Source organism: Petromyzon marinus, chromosome 4 (assembly GCF_048934315.1).
Source record: "Petromyzon marinus isolate PM22_M1 ecotype Great Lakes invasive population chromosome 4, UKy_Petmar_22M1.pri1.0, whole genome shotgun sequence".
NCBI classification, from domain to species: Eukaryota; Metazoa; Chordata; class Hyperoartia; order Petromyzontiformes; family Petromyzontidae; genus Petromyzon; species Petromyzon marinus.
In genome coordinates this window covers 23,567,063-23,593,651 of record NC_133670.1, presented here as the reverse complement: position 1 = coordinate 23,593,651, position 26,589 = coordinate 23,567,063, and the positions used below count along the sequence as shown (strand labels likewise).

The 26,589-nt window shown below is 48.3% G+C and overlaps 2 protein-coding genes and 1 long non-coding RNA gene across 6 annotated transcripts in view; 1 reads left to right on the top strand and 2 right to left on the bottom strand.

Moving 5' to 3' along the window:
- LOC116937895 (transmembrane ascorbate-dependent reductase CYB561-like) overlaps positions 1-745 on the bottom strand; it is a 28,672-nt gene extending 27,927 nt beyond the window's left edge. The window contains exon 1 of the mRNA XM_032945022.2: positions 624-745. The gene's annotated coding sequence lies outside the window, so the exon portion shown is untranslated. The remainder of the gene's footprint in view (positions 1-623) is intronic.
- A 924-nt stretch (positions 746-1,669) lies between these two features.
- LOC142911003 (uncharacterized) lies at positions 1,670-9,884 on the top strand. Its single transcript, XR_012933236.1, has 3 exons — positions 1,670-2,031; positions 5,979-8,339; positions 8,657-9,884. It is a non-coding gene; the product is annotated as an uncharacterized LOC142911003 (long non-coding RNA).
- The window catches only part of LOC116937906 (triple functional domain protein), a 197,184-nt gene continuing 173,425 nt past the window's right edge, over positions 2,831-26,589 (bottom strand). For all 4 annotated transcript variants that reach the window (XM_032945036.2, XM_032945050.2, XM_032945044.2 and 1 more), the window contains exons 48-62: positions 26,150-26,227; positions 25,092-25,283; positions 23,571-23,751; positions 22,164-22,828; positions 15,912-16,216; positions 15,146-15,281; positions 14,346-14,373; positions 12,189-12,351; positions 11,572-11,681; positions 10,940-11,113; positions 10,271-10,438; positions 8,973-9,051; positions 8,076-8,300; positions 6,994-7,132; positions 2,831-6,203 (exon numbers count right to left, since the gene is read on the bottom strand). In XM_032945036.2, coding sequence (XP_032800927.2) covers positions 5,664-6,203; positions 6,994-7,132; positions 8,076-8,300; positions 8,973-9,051; positions 10,271-10,438; positions 10,940-11,113; positions 11,572-11,681; positions 12,189-12,351; positions 14,346-14,373; positions 15,146-15,281; positions 15,912-16,216; positions 22,164-22,828; positions 23,571-23,751; positions 25,092-25,283; positions 26,150-26,227 — 3,183 coding nt within the window. In that variant the 3' untranslated portion in view covers positions 2,831-5,663. The remainder of the gene's footprint in view (positions 6,204-6,993; positions 7,133-8,075; positions 8,301-8,972; positions 9,052-10,270; positions 10,439-10,939; positions 11,114-11,571; positions 11,682-12,188; positions 12,352-14,345; positions 14,374-15,145; positions 15,282-15,911; positions 16,217-22,163; positions 22,829-23,570; positions 23,752-25,091; positions 25,284-26,149; positions 26,228-26,589) is intronic.

Genomic DNA, 26,589 nt, shown 5'->3' with positions numbered 1-26,589 from the left:
GTGGTGGCGGCTTTAACGACACATTTATATTTACGCGATCTAACCCAACCCCAAAACCCCCCATAAATGATGTTAGTACGGCAGAGTTCGTTCTCAAATCTAGATTTAAAGCTCGTTCTCAATGCCGAGGCGACCTCGTCGAGACGAGAGAAACACAAAACTCCTCACTGGCAGCGGGCGAACAACTCACTCACTGTACGCAGTGATGCGATCTTTGTTCAGTAACACGACAAACGTCTACACATCTTCCCGCTCTAGTACCCTATAAGCGCATTGTTGAAGCGTGTTGCTGTCAGCGAGCGCCTATTACTGCCGGCAGACCGCGGCACACGAGCGGTGGGAGGGAGGTAGGGGGGGGCAATGTGTGAGCCAAGACCGTCTTCGTCTCCACCCCGCCAACGCTAAAATGTGCAACACACTCGGACCGCGGACCCAACACGTCGGGTTGTAACAACAAGAGAGGCGTGAGTCAACCTGAGCGGAGGTTACAAGTTGCGACAACTACGCGCCCCGCTGTCGCCATATCCGTGGCCGGGGATTCGAACCCGCGTTGTTGCTGGGTCTGTCGTGCTCAGTGGCATGACACGCACACACCAATGACACACGCACACACGGACATTTACCTCCCCAACGCCACCAGATCAAGTGACAGAGAGACGGCAACAGAGCGCGCTCAAAGCGGCCTGGCGTGCGTGGACGATGACGTCATCACGCACACAGCTGGAGCACGTGCGTGCCGTGACGTAATCGCGCGGGCCGGAGCACGCGCGATGACGTAACGACGCTTGCGAGGCCTCGTGCTGGCGTGACGTCATCGCGCAGATGCTGGAAGCGCGCTATTCACGCGTGCACGAGGCGAGCGTGACGACATCGCGCGCTGTCACCGCGTACAGGCCGCCCCCCCTATTTTTTTAAAAATAATTTTTGAATGTCTTCTTTGTGGATGTGTAGGCCTTTACTTTAACATCTATTTCCGTGACCAGTCACAAGCTAATCCCTTAGCTATTTCAAAGCTAAATTACTAGTTGCCTCTGTGGATGTGTAGGATTTGACTTTAACATAGCCAGCCATTCCTGTGACCAGTCACAAGCTAATCCCTCAGCTATTTGATATGTAAACCCCTTTGTCAAGGTGCCTCACTTCTCCCAACCAGCTTAAAAGTCGCTACGAATCTTAACATCGTTCATTGAAGCTCTGTCGTCCCGACAGTTTTGTACCTTTCACCTGAAGATGGTCGCTTGCGTTGTGGCCGAAACGTCGTGAGAATTTTATTGTTATTTTATTATTTTAATCTCATTGTACGTGACTTTACCGAAAGAACCAAAGAAGATGAATCCTTGCAGTCACGAAAGCTTCAAATCGAAATTTTTGAATGGTGTGCAGTCTGGAAAGTACCCACATGGCAAATTTCAAGTTTGTTGCATGTCGGGAAGTACGCTAAACATTTTGAACAGACACACATTCGCAAATTTCCCCTTTACATGTATAGATTATATATTTTTTAAATACAAAAAATAATATTAATATGAGCATTGGGAGCAATGCCTATGTAGTGTGTCAACGAGGCACACACAGGAATCGGGAGGCACCACACTTTATCATAACATCTAGCCTCGGGTAACAACGTTTAACACAACACTAGAACGCAACACTGAGGAAGGGGAACCTACTCTCAACCCCTTACAGGGGGGGGGGGGGTAATCCTATCCCTCAGCCCTTTCAGGCGCTCTCTCTCTCCAGGGCTCCACGCCGTGCCGCTGCCTCGATCGTTACCCACGCCGGACTCCGCCCTCCGCTCCTCCTCCCTCCCCCAAGCTCCGCCCCCGGGCCGCCCCCGGCCACGCCTCCTGCTCGGTCTCCAGAGTGGAACAGGGCCCAGCGTCACGTGTCCCCCGGGCCCTCACGTCAAGACAGTGGCCCCCGGGCCCTCACGTCACGTGTCCCCCGGGCCCTCATATCCGGGTCCCCTGAACGCCTCTGAGCCGGCGCATCCAGGCAGGGCCGGCTTCCCGCGACGTCTCCCCTCCAGAGGTACGTGCCCTCACTCGTATAAATCGCGGGTGCTTCCCGACGCTACTCTCTTGCTTATCACAACAGCTCTATCGAACGCTAATTTCGTGGACATCCGGTGGGTGGGTGGGTGTCTGCAGCCACGGGTTCGTTTGAAAGAATCTTTCCGTAAACTGGTCCAGTTAAAACGGACTTGATTAATCCAACAGGTTCTCAGAATGTTTCTAAGCTACAGCCCACCCCAGGTGCGATTTCCACAACTGGCTAAACTCTTAACACATGGTGATGGATAAACTATGCAGCATCAAATTGCAATTACACTTCATATAGCATCATTACTTGAAGTACGCATTGATGATTTGAATACTACTGTGGTCAGGATTTGAATATTGCTGTGGTCAGGTTTGCTCTACTAAGAATGCTTCATCCACGACTCAATTACAACTTTGACCGTGATGTTTGTTGCTGGTCACTTGAAACCCAACAAAACCTACTATACTATACGCTGGTGTATTATGTCCCAATCAAAAGATGAACTTTGTTTTTTGAGCGATCACTGCATTTGCCTCCATTAAAATGTCATGCCGATATAATTCAACACTGCCAAAAAGTTTCCCAGGACTTGTTTCATGCACGTGAGGGTTCATAATACGTACAGGAGCGTCACACTGCTTCTAAAGGAGTATATGTTTGGCCCAAATCTCCTTTAATAGCCACAAGGCTGGAAGAACTGTGTGTACTCTCTGCTAAAGATGTCATTCGACATGTGTGTGAAAAATGTACCCGTGGGTGGACAGACGACAGGATGAAGAAACTTGGATGACTTTCAAACATGATACCAACTTTATTGCAAAATGCTGCAGTTACGATTGGCTGGGATGGCTGTGATGTAAACACATGCTTTAGTAATTGATCAGTTGACTCCCACGGATCTGGCCACGAGGCCCGAATGTATCTTGATATGGAGCTTAATGACATTCAATTATCAGGAAGAGAAACACACCAAATTGCAGCTGTGGTGTGCGTACACCCTGTTTGATGTACACAAACCTGTATATGTGTTATGAGATGTGACTTCTTTGTTGTAATGCCTACTGATGTGGATTTCTTGGCTATAGCAAGAGTGCACAGGCACTGTAAGCACCAGAACTGAAACGACAAGTGAATGCTGTCGAGGAGCGAGCATATTTGCCTGCAGTTAGGTCGTCACAATTGTGCAGCATAGCTCTGATATGTTTTTGGGCTGTACCGCATGATGTCCGACGTTTCACACGGTACATGGAGTTTCTTCAGTTAAAAAAATATGTTTCCTGAAGAATAGAGCTCCCAGCACGTGGAGCAAAACTGTTAGCCATAAAACCCAACAACACATGGTACAACCCAAAAACATTGGAGAGCTACAGAGCAAGCACACTATCCCTATACTTATCCCTAAGTAGCCAACCAGTCTCGAGCATCAGGCCCACCTCTGGCATTTTCCCAGGCGCCATATTAGCTTTGTGTCGGCATATCACTTTTGGTGTTAACAGTCCAATTGGTCCTGACCAGCGGGAAGTCTCCTGTATTGCGTTAACATACAGTAGATGACGTGGACATGGTGACAAGAGCACGCGTACCTGGCTCAATTGAAACATTTGTATAAAAAAAAACAAGCCCCAACACACACACAGCCATTCTCAAAATATCAAATCCGTAAAGCTTAAACAGCAAGCGCCATTCCTCCCCCCCCCCCCGAAACAACCGCTTGTCAATCAAAAAAAATCTAAATGTATTAAATCCAAACACAAACCGTATAAATATTGATGAAGCCACAAAGCAAGCATGGCATAAGAATTTGATTATTAAGCTACGAGACAATATTATAAATAAATGTAAAAAATTTACAACGACACAGTATAATACAGACCTAATATACACGTGGCGTGCTAGCAAACCACTTCAATCGCATTTAGGTACAAACAAGCATTTTATGTGGAGATTAAACAGTTTATGAAGGTGTAAATACGGACTGTGCCACTGCTGGCCATAAATCTTCACATTCCTAACCTATACACTCCACAATCATTAATTCTGGCGCTTACATATTTTAAATAAAACAAGTGGTTTTGTTTTCAACATGAAAAAAATACCTAAATGAAAACTCCATTGCACTTTAAATGTGAACAAAGGTGAAGTGCATAAAGATTGGTTTTCATAAATGAAGTAAAAATCAATTCCCACTGACTCAAGTGCACTGCTCAACTTCCGGCTTAAGATGGAGCCTCAGTCCAAACCATGGCCCCTTTCTGCCAAAGCCTCAAATCCGATCACTTATCAAGGAAATGGCCCCCAGACTTAGCCCTAACCTCTAACCCAATGAACAAAACCAGTCTTAACATAATTACCACAATCCCACCTCAATCATCTAAATATAAACTATGCAATATAATAAGCGCAACCTACATCTAAAAACCTTAATAGAATACACAATCATAATTCCTATTCTGTAATCACTAAATCCCAAACCCATATGACTGCAATGGCATTATTAATAATGTACTCATCTTTATCCTCCAACTTAAACTATTGTTTCATTAACTTAACACCATGGATAGATTGCCATCCTTAAATTAAAAAAATGTGACTACAACCAAGGCTTAATTTCTGCCAGGTTTGTCCAGGTCGGCAAACCAGAAAATATTTCTGCCTCTGGCATACCACATCCAGTATACCCCTCGCTATGGCGACTCCTAATCACGTGCCACCACCCTGCCTACAAGCGACCCAGAAAATTTTCGGTGAGAATTAAACCCTGCCTACAGCCCTAATCCAAAAGTAGTAACCATAATCGTAATCCAATAAACTCAACCTTAACACACAACCACAGGCATGAGGTTTAAATCCCCTACATCCTAATATAGTAATTCCTATTCTGTATAACCCTAACCATCTAATAACCCTAATTTCATTAGCATTACATGACTTTTAAATCTACACTAATGCGTTCCTGAAACATGATTGAGCCTAACTGATTTGTAAATTCAAATTGAAGGGCTTAAATTAAGGACAGCAGTTTGCTGTTAAATTGGTATCCACGTGGGCAAACCGTTTCAGGCGTGAATCCTCACAACCACACAAGAGAGAGGTCGGCAAGGGACTGAGTTCCTTGTGTGGGCCGACACGTGCCCACTCCTGAGGGAAACCCTTGTAGCCAGCAACGACACCGATAGAGACTCAACTGCATTATATATGTCGCCTCCCATCGCTTGGCTCAAGACCAATGTGGCAATATTTGTCATTTAACTGCAGTAAACACAATCGCCGACATCGTGCAAACCGCTGGCCTCGACGATGGCCTCGATAATGGCCTCATGCTAAAACTGCAGCGTCATTCACAATTACATTTATGCCAAACTAAATTCAAAGCTATTTAACAGGTATACCAGGGCCATTAATGCTTGGCCTCGTATCTATAGTTGATGCTGTTGTTTAAATGATTAAGATGGCTTGTTGGCTAAATACATTATTTTCCTGAAACATGGCACCTTTTAACATGGACACTGCTGCCCAGTGCTACCAGTGCATAAGCTAAAGAGTACTTCATAGTTCGCTATCACATTAGACCACTCAATATGCCTCGAACACAGCACCGGTGTGGTGGCTGCCCCTTGGATTCAACGTCTTATGACTGGAGGCTTTCCGTGCCGGGCCTTGATGCCGGAGAGTGGCCGCGCGTCGTTCTGGTGCTGCCTGCGTTCCACAAACGAGGCCAGGCGCGATGTATCTAGCAGGGGGTCCTCCTTCGTGGGCGAAGCGAGCCACGCCTGCTTGAGGCAGGCCTGCGCACGCGGTCGCTTGCCGGGGCTGCCCCGGAGCAGCGCCGTGATGAATTCCTTGGCCTGCGCGCTGACGTCGGCGAAGTAGTGCTCGGGGAAGCAGTAGTCGAGCCGGGAGATGTTGAGACAGGTCTCCTCGGCGCTGTCCTCCAGGAAGGGCGACACGCCGCTCAACATGACGTACGCGAGGACGCCCACGCTCCACACGTCCGCCGCCGGCCCCACGCTCTCGCCGAGCACCAGTTCTGGTGCAGAGAACTCGGGCACGCCGCACGGCTGGCGCGTGCGCCGCTGGTGCGACACGCGCAGGCAGTCGCCAAAATCGACGAGTCGCACGGACGGCGGAGACGCCCGGCACTCCAGCAGCAGGTTCTCAGGCTGCACCGGGAGGGACGGGAGATACATTTATTGGGGTTAAAGGTCAAGATGATGATGATGATGGCGATTATCATCGTGCACAAATCCTGTTGCATGACATTCAACATCACCCCCTACTGGCAGACTACTAGATCTGTTAAACATAGCAGCTTTGTGATAGCTTTGCACGATAAGATGGCATGAATACCGAATGCACTGAATGTCTGTTAATTATTCATGAAGGCCAGTTGTGTTTGTACATTAAGTATTGTCTTTAAGGAGTTTGTATTCACACAATGGTTCATTGGTCATTTATGAGTGTAAATGTTTTAGAGGCTGATAATAAGTGCAACAATAGAGGTTTGAAATGTAATGGAGATGGCCTAAATAAGGGTTACCAAGCTAATTCAGAGCCCATTGAGAGCATCAATAATGGGATGTTAAATACGTATTTAATATGAAAGGTATATTTTGCGAGTTATCATGTTTTTGAAAGATTTATAGCAAATATGTTTGACGTGCTTTTGTGACTGGCTAACTTTGACATTTTATATTTGCATTTTTTATTAGTTTTTTTTATTCTATACGTGGATTCTGCATGTTTTTCATTTATCCCAGATCTCACATCTAAGAAAAGTCACCTGGTTTTTTTCACAGCCAAAACCTACAACACCATGTATTACCAGGCAGTGTCTATCCACGCACCGGCACAACAATGCTTGGCTTACGACATCTGAAAAGATCTGGTGCATTCAGGGAGATTTCATCGCGTTATTACGTGAAAGGCAATGCGAGTGGGCATCGGCGTCACCTTGACATCCAGGTGAGCCACGTTGCACGAGTGTAGGTAGCACAGGATGCCCAGCGTGTCGCGCACATAGCCAGCCACCTTCCGCTCTGTCGCCAACCCCTGCTTCACCAGGTAGTCGAGCAGGCGGGGCCCCTCCACACTGCACGTCCGCGGGCAGCGCGCATGCATCTCCAATCACACAGAGCTTTCAACAAAGGCAAATATCCCCCGTATAACCTTAACAGACTGTTGGGACAAGTGCTGTTGGTGAGCACCTTTGAAAGGTCGGCACGGCACACGGGGTGGGTGGCCAGCACAACGCCCGGCCGCCTTTGTCTCCCAGGTGGGGATGTTTACACACCGCACAAGATACTCATTTAAGGCCGAGTCGACCTAGGGGAGACCCAGGACCGGTTCAAATAATCATCACTGGTGTTCGCCGTGAGCAGGAATCAAACTCAGATCACCCGGTTTGTAGCGAAGCGCGCTAACCACTACACCACCGCTCCCCACAGAGCTAGCAACATACATAAGCACCAAATACAACAATCACACTCTTAACACACTGAAACACATTTGGACCTGGTATATTATTATTTTGTACGGTGGGAGGTTGATCAGTAATGTTTCTATATTCATGTTGAGGTTGGTGTGTGAGCCAGGAAGATGGACTCCAGCTGTAGCCTGGTGAATGTGAAATGCTGCCAGCAATTGATGGAAGCAGGCAGTGGTGCTACTATGTGGTCCATTGTTTGAGGTACAGACTTATATAGACCCATAAACGCACATATACACACCCATAGTCTCGCATACAGACCCATACATGATCGAAGCGTGCAGTGGTGTTACCATGTGGTCCAAGGTTTGAGGTTGTTGACCAGTCACTGGGTGCACTTCGTAATTGTCTATTCGTGCGGGAGGTAGCTTTATATCTGCCGAGCGATGTTCTGATGTGGTTCAAGACATACCGCTGTTTGCGGGGGTAAATCGAAACTGGGCAGGGGTTCTTCTGTGCACTTGCCAATTAAGTGAACCTGGAATGTAGCCGCAGCTTAGGAGCGGCGATTGGAGGGGGGGTGGTTGGCGGGCGTGCGATCACTCACAGCTCCTGCACGAGCATGAAGGCGGCCGGTCCCTCGAAGGCGTGCAGGAGCCGGGGCACCTGCGGGTGGGACAGCGAGCGCAGCACGCACGCCTCGCGGCACACCTCGTCCCGCCCACGCAGCTGCTTGCCGATCACCTTCACCGCGAGCTCCGGCTCCGTGTCACCGCCGTCCCCGCCACCACCCGCCACGCTCCGGCAGCGCCGCACCGTCGAGAAGCGGCCCCTGTGGTGGCCGCGTCCCCCCAAGCGGGAAGGAGAGTGGGTAGGGAGATCCACGCACATGGCCCTTCAATTCACAAAGCCGCTTTCCACAATGCCAACTATTCAATGCGCCTTTGGCGAGTTTCCTCACCTGGAGTCAGGCGAGTGGCGAGGGACTATAAGTATATGTGGCACGTCTTTTTATTGACGTAGCGTCTAAATGTGGTCGCATCTAAAGGCTGCTATATTGTGAGATCCAGCATTGGGAGTAGTCTCAAGTACAGATCAGCTTTCCTATTTGTTGTGTATATTATCTATGCTATGTTGTTTTTAAAATTTGCATTTGGTCTGCAATCACTTCCTTTGTAATCATCTCAGGTTTGGTGCCTCAAGATATACTGCATCCAAGGCATCGTTTCTGTATTACTAAGGCATAAAACATACCATGTCTAACGTACTGTCATCATTAGAATGAGTACAGCACAGCAATCAGTTTGGTTTGAGTGACTCATTGATACGATTATAATCCATGTAAGAACCTTTTGGGAGATGGAAAATACCTCTCTTATTACGAGGAAAACCTGTGAAACCCTCACAAACTGGCACATTAGTACCAAGTGCTGCTGCTGACATAACTGATGCAGCATTAGCAAAGAAGGCACTGCAAGAGATTGATGTTTTAAGAGATACCAACCTGCCAATTTCGGACAGCTCCACAAAGCACGACTCGAAGTTCTCCTTGAATTCAATTTGCATGTCCTCGTTCTCAGAATCTGCAATAAAACCATTTCGTGACCTGGGGTGAGAACGCTCACCTTCCCTTTCTCCCAGCAGCATGTGTTCAGTCGGCAGAATCCACGACTGCAATATACAATCCGATTGAAAATATTCCCAGAACACTAGCTGCATCGCCGATTACGTTAAATGGCGAAAGACAAGTTTAATTATTCGTTGATTACGTTTTACCATACTTTACAATATATTTTTACGTGCATTTGAAGTTTGAGAATACGAAGTTGAAAGCCACCATGATGGTGATGATTTATCTACAGGATTAATAGCAAAGATAATTGACAGGGGTCAAACTCGGCTGCGACCCACACAAGTAAAAGCTCTCAAGGTTCATGCATTCAGGGTTCTCGCACTGAAAGTGGCAAACCTCAAGAAATAGAAATCTTAATGTTAAACAATGTTGCAATCTAGCCCCTATCACGCCCCCTATTGGTCCGTCTCGGGCACTGGCCACCTACAAATATGACAGCTCTGAAAGGTGCGGACAATCACAATCTATTGTGCCAGAGAAATGTCAGCATAATTAATGGACACTAAATAATTGTGGCAATGCTACCTGTTATGTCTGTGGACAAATTAGGTGCTCAGTGTTTGTGGAAGCTGCTTCCTCCATCCTTTTTGGGCAGCTGCAGAACACGTTCCAAAATTGTACTGCAATATCTTTACGATTACGCTTGTTCACCCAGGAGAGCATCACCGAGTTCCAAGACAATTTCATGAGGATCATGTTAAGCTGTTCACAGTAGGGGGCGACAATTGCTGTGTTTATTTACCAATAAAGTCAACTGAGTAACCTTTCAAATTTTGACCATAACGACAGCACACGATGGCCTATGTCCTTCTTCACATTGCATCACGGGATCTTTAACATCCACTGTGAAGCAGACATTGCACATTCTATGGTTAATACATATTATTTACCAGGGCAGCTTGCCAGATTCGAACCAGGAATCTGGAGCAAGCGGTGAATGCGCTACCGCTGGACGAGATCACCGCCCAATTGCGCGTGGACAAGATAAACGAGAGGTGCAATACACTAAAATAAAAGCAAATTCTCTCGAGTCATCCAGTGACCTCGGAGTCAGCAGCACTTTGGTGGAGATTATCTCCGGGGAAGTCCAGCACAGAAAGAGCGGTCATCCAGCAGGCGCGGGGGTGAGGTTGGTTCGGTAAGGGTGCAAGGCCTCGAAATTTGCTCACGAGCAAGGGAGGGCAGAGCGACGGGCTGGGAGATGGCGCCGAGCGGGCCGCTGCCCCACGTGTAGCTCGCGCCAACGCGGAAGCAGTAGGTGGACCCCGGCACCAACTCGTCCAGCAGCAGCCCGGGCTCGGCCGAGGCGGTCACACACTTCTGCCAGCCGCTCTCCCCTGATCCAGAGACAGCATACGCAAGCAAGCGCATACACACACAGACATGACAACATAATTAACCAGGCACATAACAATGAATGGTTTGTCGAGGAAGTGGTTGGCGTACTGTGATAAGAGCTCGGCGTCTTTGAGTTTGATTCCTGGTCATGTCTAACGTCAGTGGCGAGCGATAGCTGAACTGGTTCTGGGATGCCCTTCACAACCCGTATGACCTCCTGCGAGTGGGAAGGCCTTCATCTCACAGGGGATTGACAATGGACCGTAAAATATTTTGAATTAATCATGATTAAAATAGTGCAACATATTAGGACAAGGGTATCTCACAAGCAGCACAATGCTTTGTGGCAAGGCAAACTGCTTAAATTTTCATCAGAAAAAAACACATGTTCTGCATTGCTGCAAATAGGTTAACAGCACAGCCTCGTGGAGGAAGGTCTTCAGCCACGCAGTGAATATGAATCGGTCATTGTCAGTGACGTCCAAGCGGGGTGTGCTCACCCTCAGCCTGGAACTCGACGGTGTAGCCGGTGGGGGGAGTCGCAGGAGGAGGGGAGCAGTCCGTGCCAGCCGACCGACTTGGAGGGCCCAGTGGCCCCGCCGACTCCCAGGTGAGCAGCACGGACGTGCTGCTCACCTCCTGCACCTGGGGCCGGCCTGGGGCACCCGACACACCTGGAACAGTTGGAAGAAGGTGCACGGGTAGAGGCAGATGCTCGCAGGCAATGGCATACCCGGGAAACGCATCTCTATAGTGACTAACCAGACTTATATTAGTCTCTCCAAGTAAAACTAAAATTCCTGCACCTCCGATTAGCACGGTTGGCTACGCACGGTGCTAAACAAGATCAACATACATATGTATCAGCCCATCTGCCTATAGTCCTTCTGCATTATCCAAGCTTCAGAACAGCTTGTCATAAACCTGTTTGCGCTACTGCTTTCTTACAGAAAGCTCGCTGTCACGTAGCTGGGTACCTCGCACACCACACCGCTGCAACCCCGATGTGATTCGCCAACCCCACCTCTCAGTCGCTGAAGATGGGCTTGGCCAATCCGCACGCTGTCATGCATGTATACATCACACTCGCACGCCCGCGCCCTGCGGCGATTGGGGAGGTGCGATGAGTTACCTTGCACGGTGAGCGTGGCAGCGGTGGTGGCGGTGCCGAGCCCGCACGTGTACTTGCCGGCATCCTGCTCGCACACGCCGCAGATCCGCAAGCAGCGCTCCCCGCCCTCGCTGCGTGTACACACACACGTACGCACAAAGGATCCCGCCCGTATAACTTTTGGGACAAGTGCTGTTTTGTGAGTACCTATGTAGTGCCGGCACGCTACACGAGGTGAGGGGGTGGATAGCCAGCACTGCGCCTGGCTGTCTCTGTCTCCCCGGTGCTGATTTTTACATATAAGAAAAGGAAGACTCTCGAGAGGACGTCCACCGGGCAAGATGGAGAGATAAAATCAGCGCAGGTGCTAAGCGGGTTGATGCATGGCATGGCCGTGAGCTATTATGGCTTTGGAAATGTATTATGTTGAACCTCTTTCGCACCGTAATGCAGCCAACCGTGCTAATCGAAAGCCTTCATATAGCAGTGGATAGAAGATGATTACGGCGCGAACGGATGTACAGATGTATGGATGGTAGATCGAAGACGAGACACGTCAGCAACACAAAGAGACGAGTGCGTGGAAACAGACGTGCGGCCTGGACGGGCGGAATGAGCGACGCGCTGGCCAGCCTCACCCGCTGTGCACGACGAAGCGCCCCCCGGTGGCGAGGGCTTCCCCCGCAGGCCCCGTCCACGTGGCCGGCAGGGCCGGGTCGCCGCGCACTGTGCAGCGGAACGCCGCCTCGGAGCCGGCGGCACAAACCACGTCCAGCAGCGGGGCCACCACCTGCGGAGCCGCTGCATCGCCGCAGCGGCGCGCACAGACAATCGCGCTCTGATCAGTTGCGGCGAGATGTTAACTACCTCGCCTGATTGTACAGGTCGGTCGTGGGTTCCATCCCGATCCCGACGAATTCTGTCTATTTGGAATTTTTCCTCTACCGTGGTCGTGTGGATTTTTTTTTTCCCGGGTCCTCCGATTTTTCCTTCCACGTTGAGAAACGTGCGTTTTAGAGCATCTGGGCTGCGATACGTTTCCACGTGACAAGCCTCTTTGTCGAGCTGTCATTCGTGGCCAGGTCGCGTCTGAAAAAGAACTATGTAGCTCGGTGGGCTTTACCTGGTCAAATAAATATGCTGGAGCCGACTTAACGCGAGGGAATTTATTGTTGAACACTGGATTTATGTTCGCGCAATTTTCCATTTTGAGTGTGACCACAGTTGCTTTTTATTTGCTACATTGCTGCACTTTATTTTATCCGTTTTGCTTTTGTCATTTTAGGTGACTCAGGTCACTCGTGTAAATGGGACAATCCCGTTCTCGACAGTTCTCACCTGAATTTTGATTTAAAGCTTTCGTGACTGCAGTAATTCATATTCTTAGTTTTTTCGGTAAAGTCACGTTGAAGGGAAACAACAAAATAATAAAATATATATAAAACAATACAAAATTCTCACGACGTTTCGACCATAACTCAAACGGTCGTCTTCAGGTGTGTTGGTTTGCATAAATTTATTTTTAAACGGCGCATTTATTTATTTATAAAAACGTTAGCGCCACGCGCAACGATTTGGCAGTTTATTTAGGACTAGTCCATCTATATTCTGAAAAGAGGAGGGGGGAGACGATTTTTTTTATAATGTATGCTGTCTGAAAGCCACTGTAAGCGTGAACAATCAATTAAGACCTGAAATGGTTTATCAAATCTTTCCAATGATTGCTAAGATAGAATCCATCTTCTCGGTTGAAATTGTCTCTGTGCTTGTATATGTGGATAGCCTCATGAACGAATCTCTCATGGAAGCCAGATGGCTTACAAAGAACCTCTGTCTTGGAAAAGTCAATGGCATGTACTGAATTAGAACAATGATCTGCCACGGCCGAGGTGTTGGTCCTACCGTGTTTAAGGTCTGCTTTGTATTCACGAATGCGGTCCGAGACATGGCGTTTGGTTTCTCCAATGTAACTACTACCACAGAGGCAACTTAGTTTGTAGACACCAGGGTATTGTATGTCCGGAATCACATCTTTTACAGACGGAACCAGATCACGGATTTTATGTAATGTGTTGAAACGGACCTGGATCTTGTGTTTATTCAAGATTTTGGAGATCATTTTTGTGATCCCCGCAATGTAGGGTAAAGTGATGGTTTTGAAAGGCTCCTCAAGAGGGTCCTTCTTCATGGTTTGAGTGATAGCTTTGCGGATTGTATAGTCGGAGTAACCATTAGCCTTAAGAGCTTGGTGTACGTGCTTGAGTTCACTGCCTATGTGTTTCTGGTCGAATATGCATTGGGCTCTATGGTACAGAGTCTTGATGAGGTAATTCTTCTGTGATGGATGGTGGTGGGAATCCGGTTTCAGATAGGCATCCGTATGGGTAGCTTTCCTGTAGACAGAGTGGCTCATTGAACCATCAGGTCTCTTTTTTATTAGGACATCCAAAAAAGGTAGCTTGCCATCTTTTTCGACTTCCATGGTAAATCTGATGGCTGGGTGTATGGAATTGATGTGGTCGAAGAATTGGTCTAGAGCAGGCCGGCCATGTGGCCAGATGACAAAAGTGTCATCCACGTACCTTTTCTATAGGGTTGGGCGCAGAGTTCTCACCTGGTTAAAAATAATCTTGAACGACTAGAACCAACTAAAATGTATCTTTTAGAGACGGCGCATGACCTGTTAATCTCCTTTACCCAAGTGAGAGTCCAATCTCTACAAGTGTTGCTGTTTTAAGTTATTATAGCAGACTATTGCATTTATTTTAGTATAACATATCTTGTATTCAACATACCTTCATGGGCCACCTTTTGGTTCTGAAGCTGCAATGACAAATATGACAAATGAGGTTCTCCACTCACAGAGCTAAACCACAGCAGGTGTGAGCTCAATGTCACAAACGACAGTGGTCAAGGTAATTGAGTTTATACATTATTCTTGTTTAGATAGCGAGTACATCCTAAGTGAATGAATAATATCAGGTGCTTATGGGAGTCAGCGACTCTGACAAGTGAGTGGAAGAGTGGTGAGTGTAGAGTAGGTGAGTGGGTAAGGTGGCTTCTGTTGATTGACTGCGTGGTTGTGTCAGTAGGCCGTTGTGTATACAAGTAGGATGTTCACAGTGTAAGGGGTGGTTGTGTATGCAAGGTTGAGCGAATGGTTGTGTGCGCGAACAGGTGGTTGTGTTTGTAGATAGTTCAGTGAGTGGATGAGTAATTGCGTGCGAGTAGGTGATGTTGTGAGCGAGTGACTGAGTTTGCACATTATTGTTGTGTACGAGAGTACATGCTGAGGAGCTAGCTCAGTGAGTGATTGAAGAATGAGTAAGTAGGTGGTTAAGTGAATGGGTGGTTGTGTGTGGAGCTAGGCAGTTTGTACACGTGTGTGGTCGAGAGCCAGAATAGATGGAGTGAGTTTGTGAGGAATGGGTCAATTTAGTGGCTGAGTGGTTGTGTGTGCAAGAGGTTGAGTGAGTGGGTTGTGTACGTGATTATGTGTGCGGGCAAGTGGATGTTTGATGAACCAAACAGGAGTTTGTGTGACCAGGGAGTAGAGTGGGCAGGTCGGCGAGTGAGATGGTTTCATCCCCCCCACCTTCACGGACACCTTCCCGCTCGGCATGTTGGCCTCCCGTGCTCGACGCGGCCCGTTCTCATGCCTTGGTCCGTCCTTGTCCCTCACCACTCCTCGCTTCTTAAAGCGCAGGGCCGAGTGCCACGAGCTGGCCTTCCTGGACCGCCCGAAGCACGCGGAGACGCAAACCGAGCGGTCAAGAGCACCCTCCCCCCACCCCTACCAGCACTCCTCTAACCGGCTCAGCGCACGAGATCGCAGTGCAGCCGTGATTGTGTGGCCTCGCTCCCTTGAGGGTTGGTCTGCTCACCCGGTAAAGCCAGTTTTTCTCTGGGCGAAATTGTTTCCATCCGGGCGTTATTATCGTCCAATACATATATACTCGGTCTAACCACGCAAAGTGACGTAACCAGCAAGAATACGTCGCTGTCGCAGTGTTCATCACTGTCGCTCCTCGATCGAGTGAGAAATGCACAAGTTATGCGCTCACCCGTGTGGAGGCGACGTCGGCAGTGCAGCATGCATTGTGCGCCAATTATACTCTAATTGCGCACGAATCGAGCACTGCACCATTTGAAATTGTGCAATTTGAATAGACTTAAAAGCTCTCGCTCTGTGGCGGTGGTGCAATAAAATTCCCCCCCCCCCCACCATCCACTAAAAACCTTTTCCAACAAAACTCAATCAAAATCCAATCTCTCTCAATCTCCCTTCGACTTCCTTGTGCCACGGCGTGCCGCATTGGCGGGGGGTGGGGGTGGGGGGTCATAACCCACGCTGCTCTCACCGATCCGCCGCGACGGCCTCCGGCGAGTCGAGCGAGGCGGTCGACGACGGCCCCCCCGTGCTGGTGTGGCCCAGCACGTGTGCGGGGATCCAGCCCTCGGCCGCGGGGCCCTGCTCGCTGGCACCGCGGTGCACCAGGAACATGTGCTGCTGGTTGGTGGCGAGCACCTGCACGGTTTCGCCCCGCGCCAGCGACACCTCGTCCTCCCGCACCGCCGCGTAGTCCTGCGTCACCAGCATGGTGGCCCCCACCCCGCCGGAGCATCCCGCGGCGGCTGCGCCACCACCCCCCTCCTCGCCCTGCGACTACGGAGAGAGAGAGAGAAAGGTGACGGCCGAAACGCTCGGACGCACGCGAAGGCCGGCCGTCACGGAGCAACCAGCGAATTCCGTCCAGAGGATGGGTAACAAGCGCGCACGCTTGAATGTTAAAACCCAGCTGCACGGATAATGGGGGTGGTGTGACCGTGTGCACGGCACAGGCCACAGTGGCAGACGCGTTTTTTGTTTGCATTCTGACCACAAGTATTGTGGTTAATGCAGACATGATTCCTTGTAAAAGGTTTCAGTTTGGTGTTTTAACATCTTAACACAGCTGTTTTGTTGCCAGTAAAAAGGGGAAAATCTATTATCATGTTTAAAGTGTGTGGAGTTTTTAAAGTAATATTTGTTTTAAATGTATGTACCGTGGCTGTTTTTGCTCTAAATTCTCTTTGGTTGTTTTTTGCTATTCATATTTGCTTCATTGTTTGACTTGTTTTTATTTTATTGCTTTTGTGATTATGACCCAGATACCTCTTGTATCCTGAGTTATCACCTGGTTATCAACCCATCTGCCCAAACCATGGCAGTCATCTGGAAAAAATATATTCTTTGCACGGATAATTCAATGAAATAAACATTTGCACACATCAGATTCTAATCAATTCTGGGCTGAAAGTGTCCCCCACTTGATTGCATCCCAAATCCCAGCAAATTTAAGACTCACCTCTGTTTCCCTGAAGAAAGTCAGCCAGTCTACATTTTGAATTTTTTCATAGCCTCCCAGGAAAAGACGACAAAATCCTGTTTTATTCTTTTTCCTTTAATGTGCCGTTATCAGAGCCCACGAGTACTTGTGTTTTTGCCTGAGGTTGGCAAAATTTGTTGTATATAAGTAACACGTAGGAACCAAATTAAATATCTAACTCATAAAATATATATGAAGTGTACAGTGGCATTCACATGAGTAAAAATGCACTCCCAAAATGTTTGTGGTTGCGATGAAACATCACGCACTAACTCGAGATGTAAACACTGGCAGCTGATGAAATAAGCCAGCTTTGCTCACCGAGGACCTAAACGCGAAACATTTTATCTGGTCCGATTTATTTACTTGAAACATCACGTGAACACGGGCGGTCAAATTCCACATTGACAACACGACTGTCAACATGCCTCCCATGTTTTGCTTAAAGGGACCATGGGCCACTCCCTGCCAGTAAACGTGCAGCGTCGGTCCAACGTTCGCATGTAGCTGCAACCGTTGGGCCATGTTGGCCCAACGATCCACGTTTACCGAGTCTGAACCACCACGTACGTGCCACTTTCCAGAGAAGATACTGCTCGTGGCTGTTGGAGGAGCCACTGAAATTAGAGCTTTGACGCTGTACCTCGGGCACAGAGCATAGGTCATCCTGGGCAATGCCCCCTACCCCTCTCTCTCTTCTGACGGGGCCACCGAGACCGACCACCTCCTCGTGGACCATCACACATGCCGGAAGGTGGCGCACACTGATGGGTGGGCACGCCCGGCAAAAGCCTCCCATTGGTCACTCGCTCGGTGTCCCTCTAACTTTAACTGCGGCAAAACATGGCATTCCTACGTCCACAATGGGCTCATCTCAAACTCCCCACTGACAATAGCCGACTTATATGTTGAACACTTTCAGACTCTTCTGATATAAATATTTGCCCAATAGGTGTTTGATGAAATTTACCCAGTAGATGTGTAAATGCCACCTATGTGTTTGCGTGCTGTGAAAGTGGAAAGGTCAGCTTCCTGTTTAATCGTACAATTGGATTTCACATACCCTATATTTATACATGTGGTGGGCGTAGTGCTGTACGTCTGAAATACATCACTTTGGAGGCAAGCCATTGGTGGATAACGTAGATTTACATTACTCTCAATTTTTTCTGGGATGCAAGGTGGCCAGTGAATGGTAGTGAAGCAGAGGTGGTCATGATCCCATCTTTGTGAACGTTTCAGTGTTTATCCTTTGTGAGGGTTATTTGAAGCTCAGTTTCCCTCAATGCAAAACACTGCTTAAGATGTCATTGAATAGGCCCCATATATATCCCAATATGGACACATCTGGAGAGAAAGTCTTGAGGCTCAAGAGAGCCTTTCCTGGATTAATGGTGATATGCGTGATGTTGGGAACGTTTTGATAAAGAAATACGCATTTCTCAGTATACAGACAAATCTAAGTGGATGTTCTGTTATGTGACCGTTAAATACATGATAATTTAGTACGAGCCTAATGTAGTACTTGTGATCCTAAATCCTCTTCATTTATAATTATTTACCTCTCCGTGTAACTCTATTGTAGTGTCTTCATTCAGTAGCATCGACACTTGTAAGATAGGTTTGCAATGGCTGCTGTCAGCATTTGACCAAATCACAGCAGTTTTAAGTAAAATACCGTATATATAGACATGCACATCCTCAATTGGGTTTCTTCTGAAAGCTTGGCCAATGAGAGTTAGGGCTACAGATAGGGTTAGTACTGCTACAGACAGTGACGACGCAAGTTGGCTCAGAGATACCAAATTCCAGAGGGCTTAGCACCTACGCAAAAATAAATTGTTGCCGCCATAGACATTAAACGTAAATTAGCATACGTATTATTCATGTTGCCCTGCATGGAAAGAAAATATTTAAAAGTTCAACTGGAATTTTTTTACAGATGGAATATCCATCGACACATTACAGTTTGGTAAATTATCTCATTTAAAATCTATTAATCTTTCCCATTCATAAGGATTTTTTAGAAATGTTGTCAACTCATTTTTTGTACATTCCCTAATTCAGCAACAATTTGTTTTACAATGCCATGTGCATACGTACACACACACACATATGTACACACATACGTACACACACACACGCACTTACACACACACAATGTACATTTGGCATGTAACGATTCGCCCTGCAACAAATGTTACTAATAATCAGGAATTGGCGTCAACATTTGATTCCAGAGTCAATAGTGGTTTTTGTCTCGTTTTTACAATATCATGAGAATTGTTTCTCATTTAGTTCCAGGTCCTTCATATTCTTGGTTCTTTCGGTAAAGTCACGTATAAGGGAAACAATAAAATAATAAAAATATAAAACAATTATTTTATTGTTTCCCTTATACGTGACTTTACCGAAAGAACCAATAAAATAATAAAAATATAAAACAATTATTTTATTGTTTCCCTTATACGTGACTTTACCGAAAGAACCAAGAATATGAATCCCTGCAGTCACGAAAGCTTTAAATCAAAATTTAGTTCCAGGTCATTTGGAAAGCTCTTTGTTTCATTATCCTATATTTAGCATTCGCATATCATTGTTATACAATTCTAAACAACCGATTTTCACACGCACGATTCAATGCGTGTTTGACGAGCTTAGGAAACACATTACAATTTATTAAATGGTGAATCATTATGTGCCTATCCTGTATATATTGTGCACATCTTCCGAGCAACAGTGTGCTGCTCCAGCAGTCGCGTGAAATACCGATCTCGTGTGATTTGCGTGATGCGCAGAAACGTAGCAGAGCCTGCACAGTCTCAGAGACCACTTGACATTTTATTATAAATCAGAGATGATGATGACGATGTTGAGGGCAGACATGGGTCGAAAGCAGTTGTACACAGCGCCTACTAGGGGCAGAGCTGGGGGGGAGAGGGGCACAAACATCCCTAACGAACTACATCCGCTTAGAGAAGGCACAGCGAGACACTAACGGGGACAGGCATGGGGGGGGGGGGGGAAAGCGTGGAGGAGGAGAAGAGGTGGTTGTGACTGTGAGAGTCCGAGTTAGTAAAGGTGCGGAGATGTGCGGGGCAGCACTCCAGGTCAGGAAGTTTTCACCACTGTGTCCGCTGCAAGCAAGAGAAGAGCGCTCGTTAAGCGACGTAATCGCTCGGGTTATGAAGTGTTCGCTTCATCACCCATACAGGTGGCTTCATGCGGAAATTAAATCGTGAGAGCCAAGATCAAATCGATTTGTGCTCCCCCCCCCCCAACACCTGGATGTGCTGCCCTCGCCATCTGGTTGAAAATTATGGAGAAGAGTGTGATGACATGGAGAAACTGGAGGAGCAGAGGTGAGGGACAATCCCAGGGGGAAAAGATAAGGAGATGGTGGAAGTAGGAGTGTGTGAGGTTTGAGGTTAGTTAAGAAGACGGTTAACAGAACTGAGTTTGATTGAGATTGTAACAAAAACGATCAGACAGATGGGACTGGGGAGAGGGGAAGAGGTCGCGATCTGAGGAGGAAGCAGGTGAGGAGGGGAGATAAAAGGAGGGTGCAAGGGGACTGGTGGTGAGGGATGCAGGATAATGGAGGAGAGAGCAAGTATGGTGCAGCCATGACACTCTACATGATACAGGAGTTATCATTGGAATATTATAAATAATGCAGACCATTTTAAAAACATTAATTAATACAACTCAATGAATATGTACAATAATAAATGGTGATTATTGTCCTAAGACTTACACGACAACCATGCGAATGCAAGTGTTTAAATACATGGCCGGGCATTAAGACTCGTGCAGCCTCAGCCACTGGGCCTCAGACCGGGCCTCGATACGTAATGGAATTCCTTCGCAAAGCCGCAATCGTCCCTCCACGCTTCAAAGTGTTGTTTTTATTTCCCGTTGCTATAAGGTTTCCACTCTTATTTTAAATGCGCTTAAAGCTATGGCGGTACGTATATAGTGGGGACAATATTGCCGCTGTACGTTTTCACATTTTTCAACGGTGTGCTATTGATCAAAATAAAGTTTAAAAAAAAAAGGGAGAGATTAATAAATAGTTTAAATACACTCACGATGTCTCCTCACTAACAGCGGAAGCAGCATCGACACAGGACAAGCAATGCTCAACACTGGCGTGGAGATGGTCTCGTGGCGACGAACGACTCCCCCCCCGTCTTGGCGATAACTTACTTGAAAAATGTACAATCACAACGGATTCCTACTGTGAGTGGGTTGCGGGATATCTGAAATCGTCAAGAAGATAATTGTTATTTAAGTGATAAGCATTTTATTTATTTATTCCAGAATGCGGGAAATATTCTCCGAGTTGTAATCGTGTCGCCTAAACATGTTCGTTAAAACGCACACCAACACAGGATATGCTACACGTTACAATACCAAGAGCAAAAAACACTAACCAGGTGCCACTCCGCCTGATGTGACCCTGGAGCGTGAACTACCGCGCAAACAATTACAAAACACGTGCAGGGTTGTAAGAAGTCTAAACAAGCGGCAAAAAGTAAGAACTTGTTCCTCGATTAACGTGTGGGAGTTTGTTTTTTGTCTTTGTGTTTTAAAGCGAGAGTCGTTTTGTCTGTCCCGTCCTACTGTCTGGAGGTGCTACACACTGGAGTTGTTGGACAAACATGAAGCGAGGAACATGGGTTAGGGACGGAGCAAGAAGAGTGTTTCACACGCTGTTAGTCACTGCAAAGAACAGCAGTTTGCCCCCACTCAGCCTCACCCCGCAGAAGAAGACACCGAGTTGAGCGGAGCAGGTGTTAGTTCGCACCGTTAGCTTGCATGGATCTGTATTAGGCTGGTGTCACCGCGTTGACATCACAGGAGGTCGCACAGAAGTCAAGAGTTCAGAGATGGCAGCAGATGGATTGGCAGCTGTGAGTTTTGAGCAATTAGTAGGCAGGGCCGGCTTGCTTGGCCTAGCTTCCAGAACGTCTCTGCGTGGCAACGGTTCAACCGTACGCAGTTCACAGTTTAAAACAACCGCGCGGTCTAATCGCCCTATCCCTAACCCCAGGCTGCAACTCCCCCCCCCACTCCCGCCCCTCGCTCCACGCCGCGTGTGGCGTCAACGCAGTCCCAGCGTCAGTGGCCCGCGTGGTGCTGCGGCACGATGCAGGCGCTGCGCGCGGGCGGTGGGGGCGGTGGGTATCCCCTGGGGGCCACCGAGCCCACCGACCCCACCGTCCCCGGTCCTACCCTTACCCCGTTGCTCTGCGCCGACTGCAGCGAGTGATCGCTGGCCGACGAGCAACTGCTGAGCCGGTCCGTCGCTTCCCGGTCGAGCGCGCCGGCGGCGGGGTGGTTGTGGGTCAGGCGCGTGGGAGAGGCGGCGTCTCGTCCGGCGCCCGCCCGATGTCGCCCGTCCTTTGTGTACGGCGATGAAGGGAAGGAGCCGCCGCCGACCCCGCTTCCGCCGGCCCCTCCTCGATAGCAGACGCCGCGCGGGCCCTTGCCGGCTTCCTCGGCCACTGGGCCTGGGCCCTGCTGCGCCGTCTCGGCGGCCCCGTCGGCCTTGCGAGCCCGCTCGGCCGAGCGCGAGGTCCTCTCTCCCGCCTCTCCGCGGTGTTTGTCCGCACCGCCGCCGGGGCTGGCGGCGCCGCCGCTGAACGAGCTTGACGAGCTGAGCGTCGGCATGGAGATCTTGCGTCCCGTAGCGGGCGGCCCCGTACTCGGCCGCTCTACCTCCACGGCCGTGGCCGAGTGGGAGCGCAGGCCGGGGTGAATGGGCTGGGGGATGCGCGAGGGCCTGGTGCGGCCGCCACCGCCACTGTTGCCACTGCCGCCACCGACGCCGCCACCGACGCCGGCGCCGCCACCTCCGCCACCCGAGATGTGGTTCCGCTGGTACTCGATGGGAGAGGCCAACGCTGCAACAGAGGGTGTCGGGTTATGAATGAAGTGTCACTTACACCACCCAAGGCCTAGAATTATGCGCTGCGTATCAATTACATTGAAATTGTACGATTCTAAAACACTGGGTCTGGGCACCAGAGCTGCTAAGATGGCGGGGTTATGTTTGATAGCTGCTGTAAAAAGAGCTTGGCACTATCAGGCACACAGGTCAATTGAATGGGGTTAAAATTATATGTGGAAAGGTCCTAGGAAAGAGAAGCATGAGGTCTCCTGGACTTATCACATGCTCAAAACCATGAGAATGTAATGATTCTGCTCCTTGTGATCTGATAAACTTTCACAGTCTGGGGTCACAAAATTTTAAAAAATTGTACCCCTTCTATTTTAGGTCTCAATTATGGGTTACTGTACTGTCATATGTTCTCTTTTGATCGAATTTGTATTCTCTATCTGATTTGTTATGCCTCGTTTGTTCCGACCTTTAACTCTCAATAATAAATGTACACAAATTGCAAATTATAAATTCTTACACACACACACAAAATTCAATGCGTATACATCGTGACCACACAAGAAGAGACTTTCACACGTGACGAATCGTTGCATAACCGTCATGCATTTTGACACAATCATTGGGCAGCGTAAACATCCCATCCGGTCACCTCCCCCATGCCACCGCTTTTGCGTGGCAGCAGGGGTGGTGGTGGCGGCAGCGCTCGAGAGGGAATTTTTGCGACTCGGTGAGATGGGCGCTACCGTTCAGGAAGTTGCGCTGGTTCTCCAGGATCTGGCCCAGGGCGAGGGCCCAGGCCTGGCGCTGCTCGGCGCTGGAGGCCTGCAGCACGAAGCGCTCCGTGGAGCCGTCGGCTCCGCGCGAGTTCACGACCAGGCGGCACGGGTCTCCCTCGCAGGCCTCTTCGAGCCCCAGGCAGCTCAACTGGCACGACACCAAAACGTTCCTTCGTCTTAGGACCAGCGAAGAGCTCCATCCGGTAAGCCCGGCAGAAATGCTTTTAACAAGACTGGCGTTGCCGATGAGATGACGCAGAAGGTCAAAAACCGCAGAAGGTCGAACGGTTTCCTCACTTAAATGCTGCTGCGTAATATTTGGTCTGGAAAGCCGATGGGCCGACGACTCAAAACATTTTAGTTTCATGGTGAAAAACACAGAACGGAGGGTGCGTTTATACACATTGAGACCAGAGGTCTGTTTGAAAAGAGACCTGATGGAAATAAATGTCATAAAAGCAAAAATGTTCCTGTAGAACATATTAAAATGCCCAGGTAAACATCATAACGGCAAACATCGTCATGGCAAGACTGTTACAGCGCAACACATTTAATCACAATTTTGCGTCATAAACAGCAAACAGGTTAAAGTGCAACAAATTCAAATGCAGAGATAAATATTGTAAGAATAAGAGGTTTTAGAGTGCTACAAATTAAATTCATGACGTAATACCATAAGACAGCAAACAAGATTAAAAAATGCTACAAAATACACAAATAAATGGTACAGGATCAATAAAATACATTTGAATATGAAAAGTAAAACAACTATCAGGAGTGTGGTATGGAGAGAGAAGAATATACATAGAAACAGAGAGAGCAGAGCAGGACAGAGAGGAGCAGTATTCATGTTTGTCACGATTATGGGTCGCAATTCAATTTAATAATCAATCATTTTCATTGTCATTTGTACCATTTTGTTTGCAATGTCTGCCTTTTTTCCCATCTCCGTGAGCTCCATTAGTCTGATTATCACATTTGCCTATACTTTTCAGAAAGCAATACATTCTTAGACACGAGATTTCTATGCAAGTCTCAGGAGCATGATAACTGATTGAATTGATGAATCGTTCAATGGCCATTAAACATTATCGAGTCAAATGATCCCTTCACACAATACATATGAAACAAAATACCCCCCACTGCTATGGAATGGCATTGATGTATTGATTAAAATAAATTGTTACTCTCACGAAAATGTATGTAATCGTGAGCATAGGAATACTGCATTTGCACGTATACAGTGCGTTGCATGTAATTGTAAATGTAGCGCCTCCAGCCACTGGAGGCACTACATTGACCACAATTACAAAACATACATTTAAGAATCACACCGTGATCCCGAAACGTCACAATTCGTCACATCCTAAGCGCGGTGAATCGTACCTCCGATTATCACGGCTGGATACGTACGTACTTACGTACATACACACGACAGGCTGAGCCGATGCGCGCATGGGCACGCATTCGGCTCCACACAAGCCCCACCTTGATGCTGTTCTTGAAGAGGTAGGTGGGCGAAGAGAAGCCCTTCTTACGGTCGAGCGGCTCGCTGAAGATGAGAATCTGCTCGAAGAGGAAGAGGCGGCGCTCCTTGCTGCGCGCCAGCAGACCGCCGTCCGGCTCCGTGACCAGCAGCACGTCCTGCAGCAGCAGCTTGCCCTGCGCCGTGATCTTGCCCTGCTCACGCGTGCGCACGCAGAGGCAGGAGGTCACGCTCTTCGTTCGGGCTCGCAGCCTGCAGGGGGCCCAAGTGCTGAGAGCACCTATAAATTCTGGCTTGTCGCCTGATGAGGCTGGTTGTAATAAAAAAAAAAACGTCGTACTAAAATTATAAATCTTGTGGATGAACTCTCCAAAACACCGGTATACTGAACTAGTAACGAGTTGAGATGTTTTGTTTACGTGACATCTTACTAATTGGCTGTGTCGGGTGGTGACAGGTGTAACAACACGTTTATATTTAAGAGGGAGTGGCGTTGCCAGCACCACCACTTGGCTGCCTTCATCTCCCAAATGCTGCCAAATACGCATCACGCCGATACTCATTGAATGCCGAGCTGAGCTAGCGCAGCCCCATGATATTTTCACTGGGCCTAACGACCGCTGAACAAATGTGATCTCAGCCCCACCACTCAATGAGCAAATGAGACAGAAACTTTCAATCGGAACCAGAGGTTATTTGCCTGCCTAGAGATGCAGTCTGTAAGCCAATCACTGTTCGTCAAAACACTTTTTAACAAGCTCCGTTTTCTCTGCGAAGACTACTCGATAACCCTATGCCATTGGTGTATGTCTGTATGTATGTTGAACTTCTTTCGCACTGTACGTAGCCAACCGAGATAAATCGGAGGTGCTCATTGCTGATGCACTTTCACAGTGACGTATGCGGGCGACGATTGCCCTAAAAATGTCCTGGTTGATCAAAGCCTTCATGGAAATGAGGTGAGCAGGGCCGAGGCATCCACGCCGCGGCAGCGAACGTTGACTTTGTGACGTCGCGGGGCGCGGTGGGGCGGTGTACGGGGTGTGTGCCGCGCACTTACCTCGAAGCCCTGCAGGCGGCCCACGTTCATCATGTCGTTGCACTGCTTGGGCACCACGCACATCACCTCCACGGCCCTCTGCACACCGCGCCCGCCACACACCACGTGGTCACAAGCGATGCGATGGGTATGCGGCCATCCAAACAGACCAAAAAAATCTGCTTCATTTGGGCGCCGTGGTGGCGAGATGTCAACTGCGTCGCCCGGTATACAGGAGGTCGTGGGTCCGGTTTTTCCCTCCACATTTATAAACGTGCGTTTAGAGTATTTGGCTGCTATAAATTTCCACGTGATGAGCCACTTTGTTGAGCTATCGTTTGTAGCCAGGTCACTTTTGAAAAAGGGCTGTGTAGCGCAGTGGGCCTTACACTGTAAAATAACAGGTTTTGTTTAGTTCGTTAGTTTATATTTTGATTGCATTCACTGCAGGTTTTTTTTTA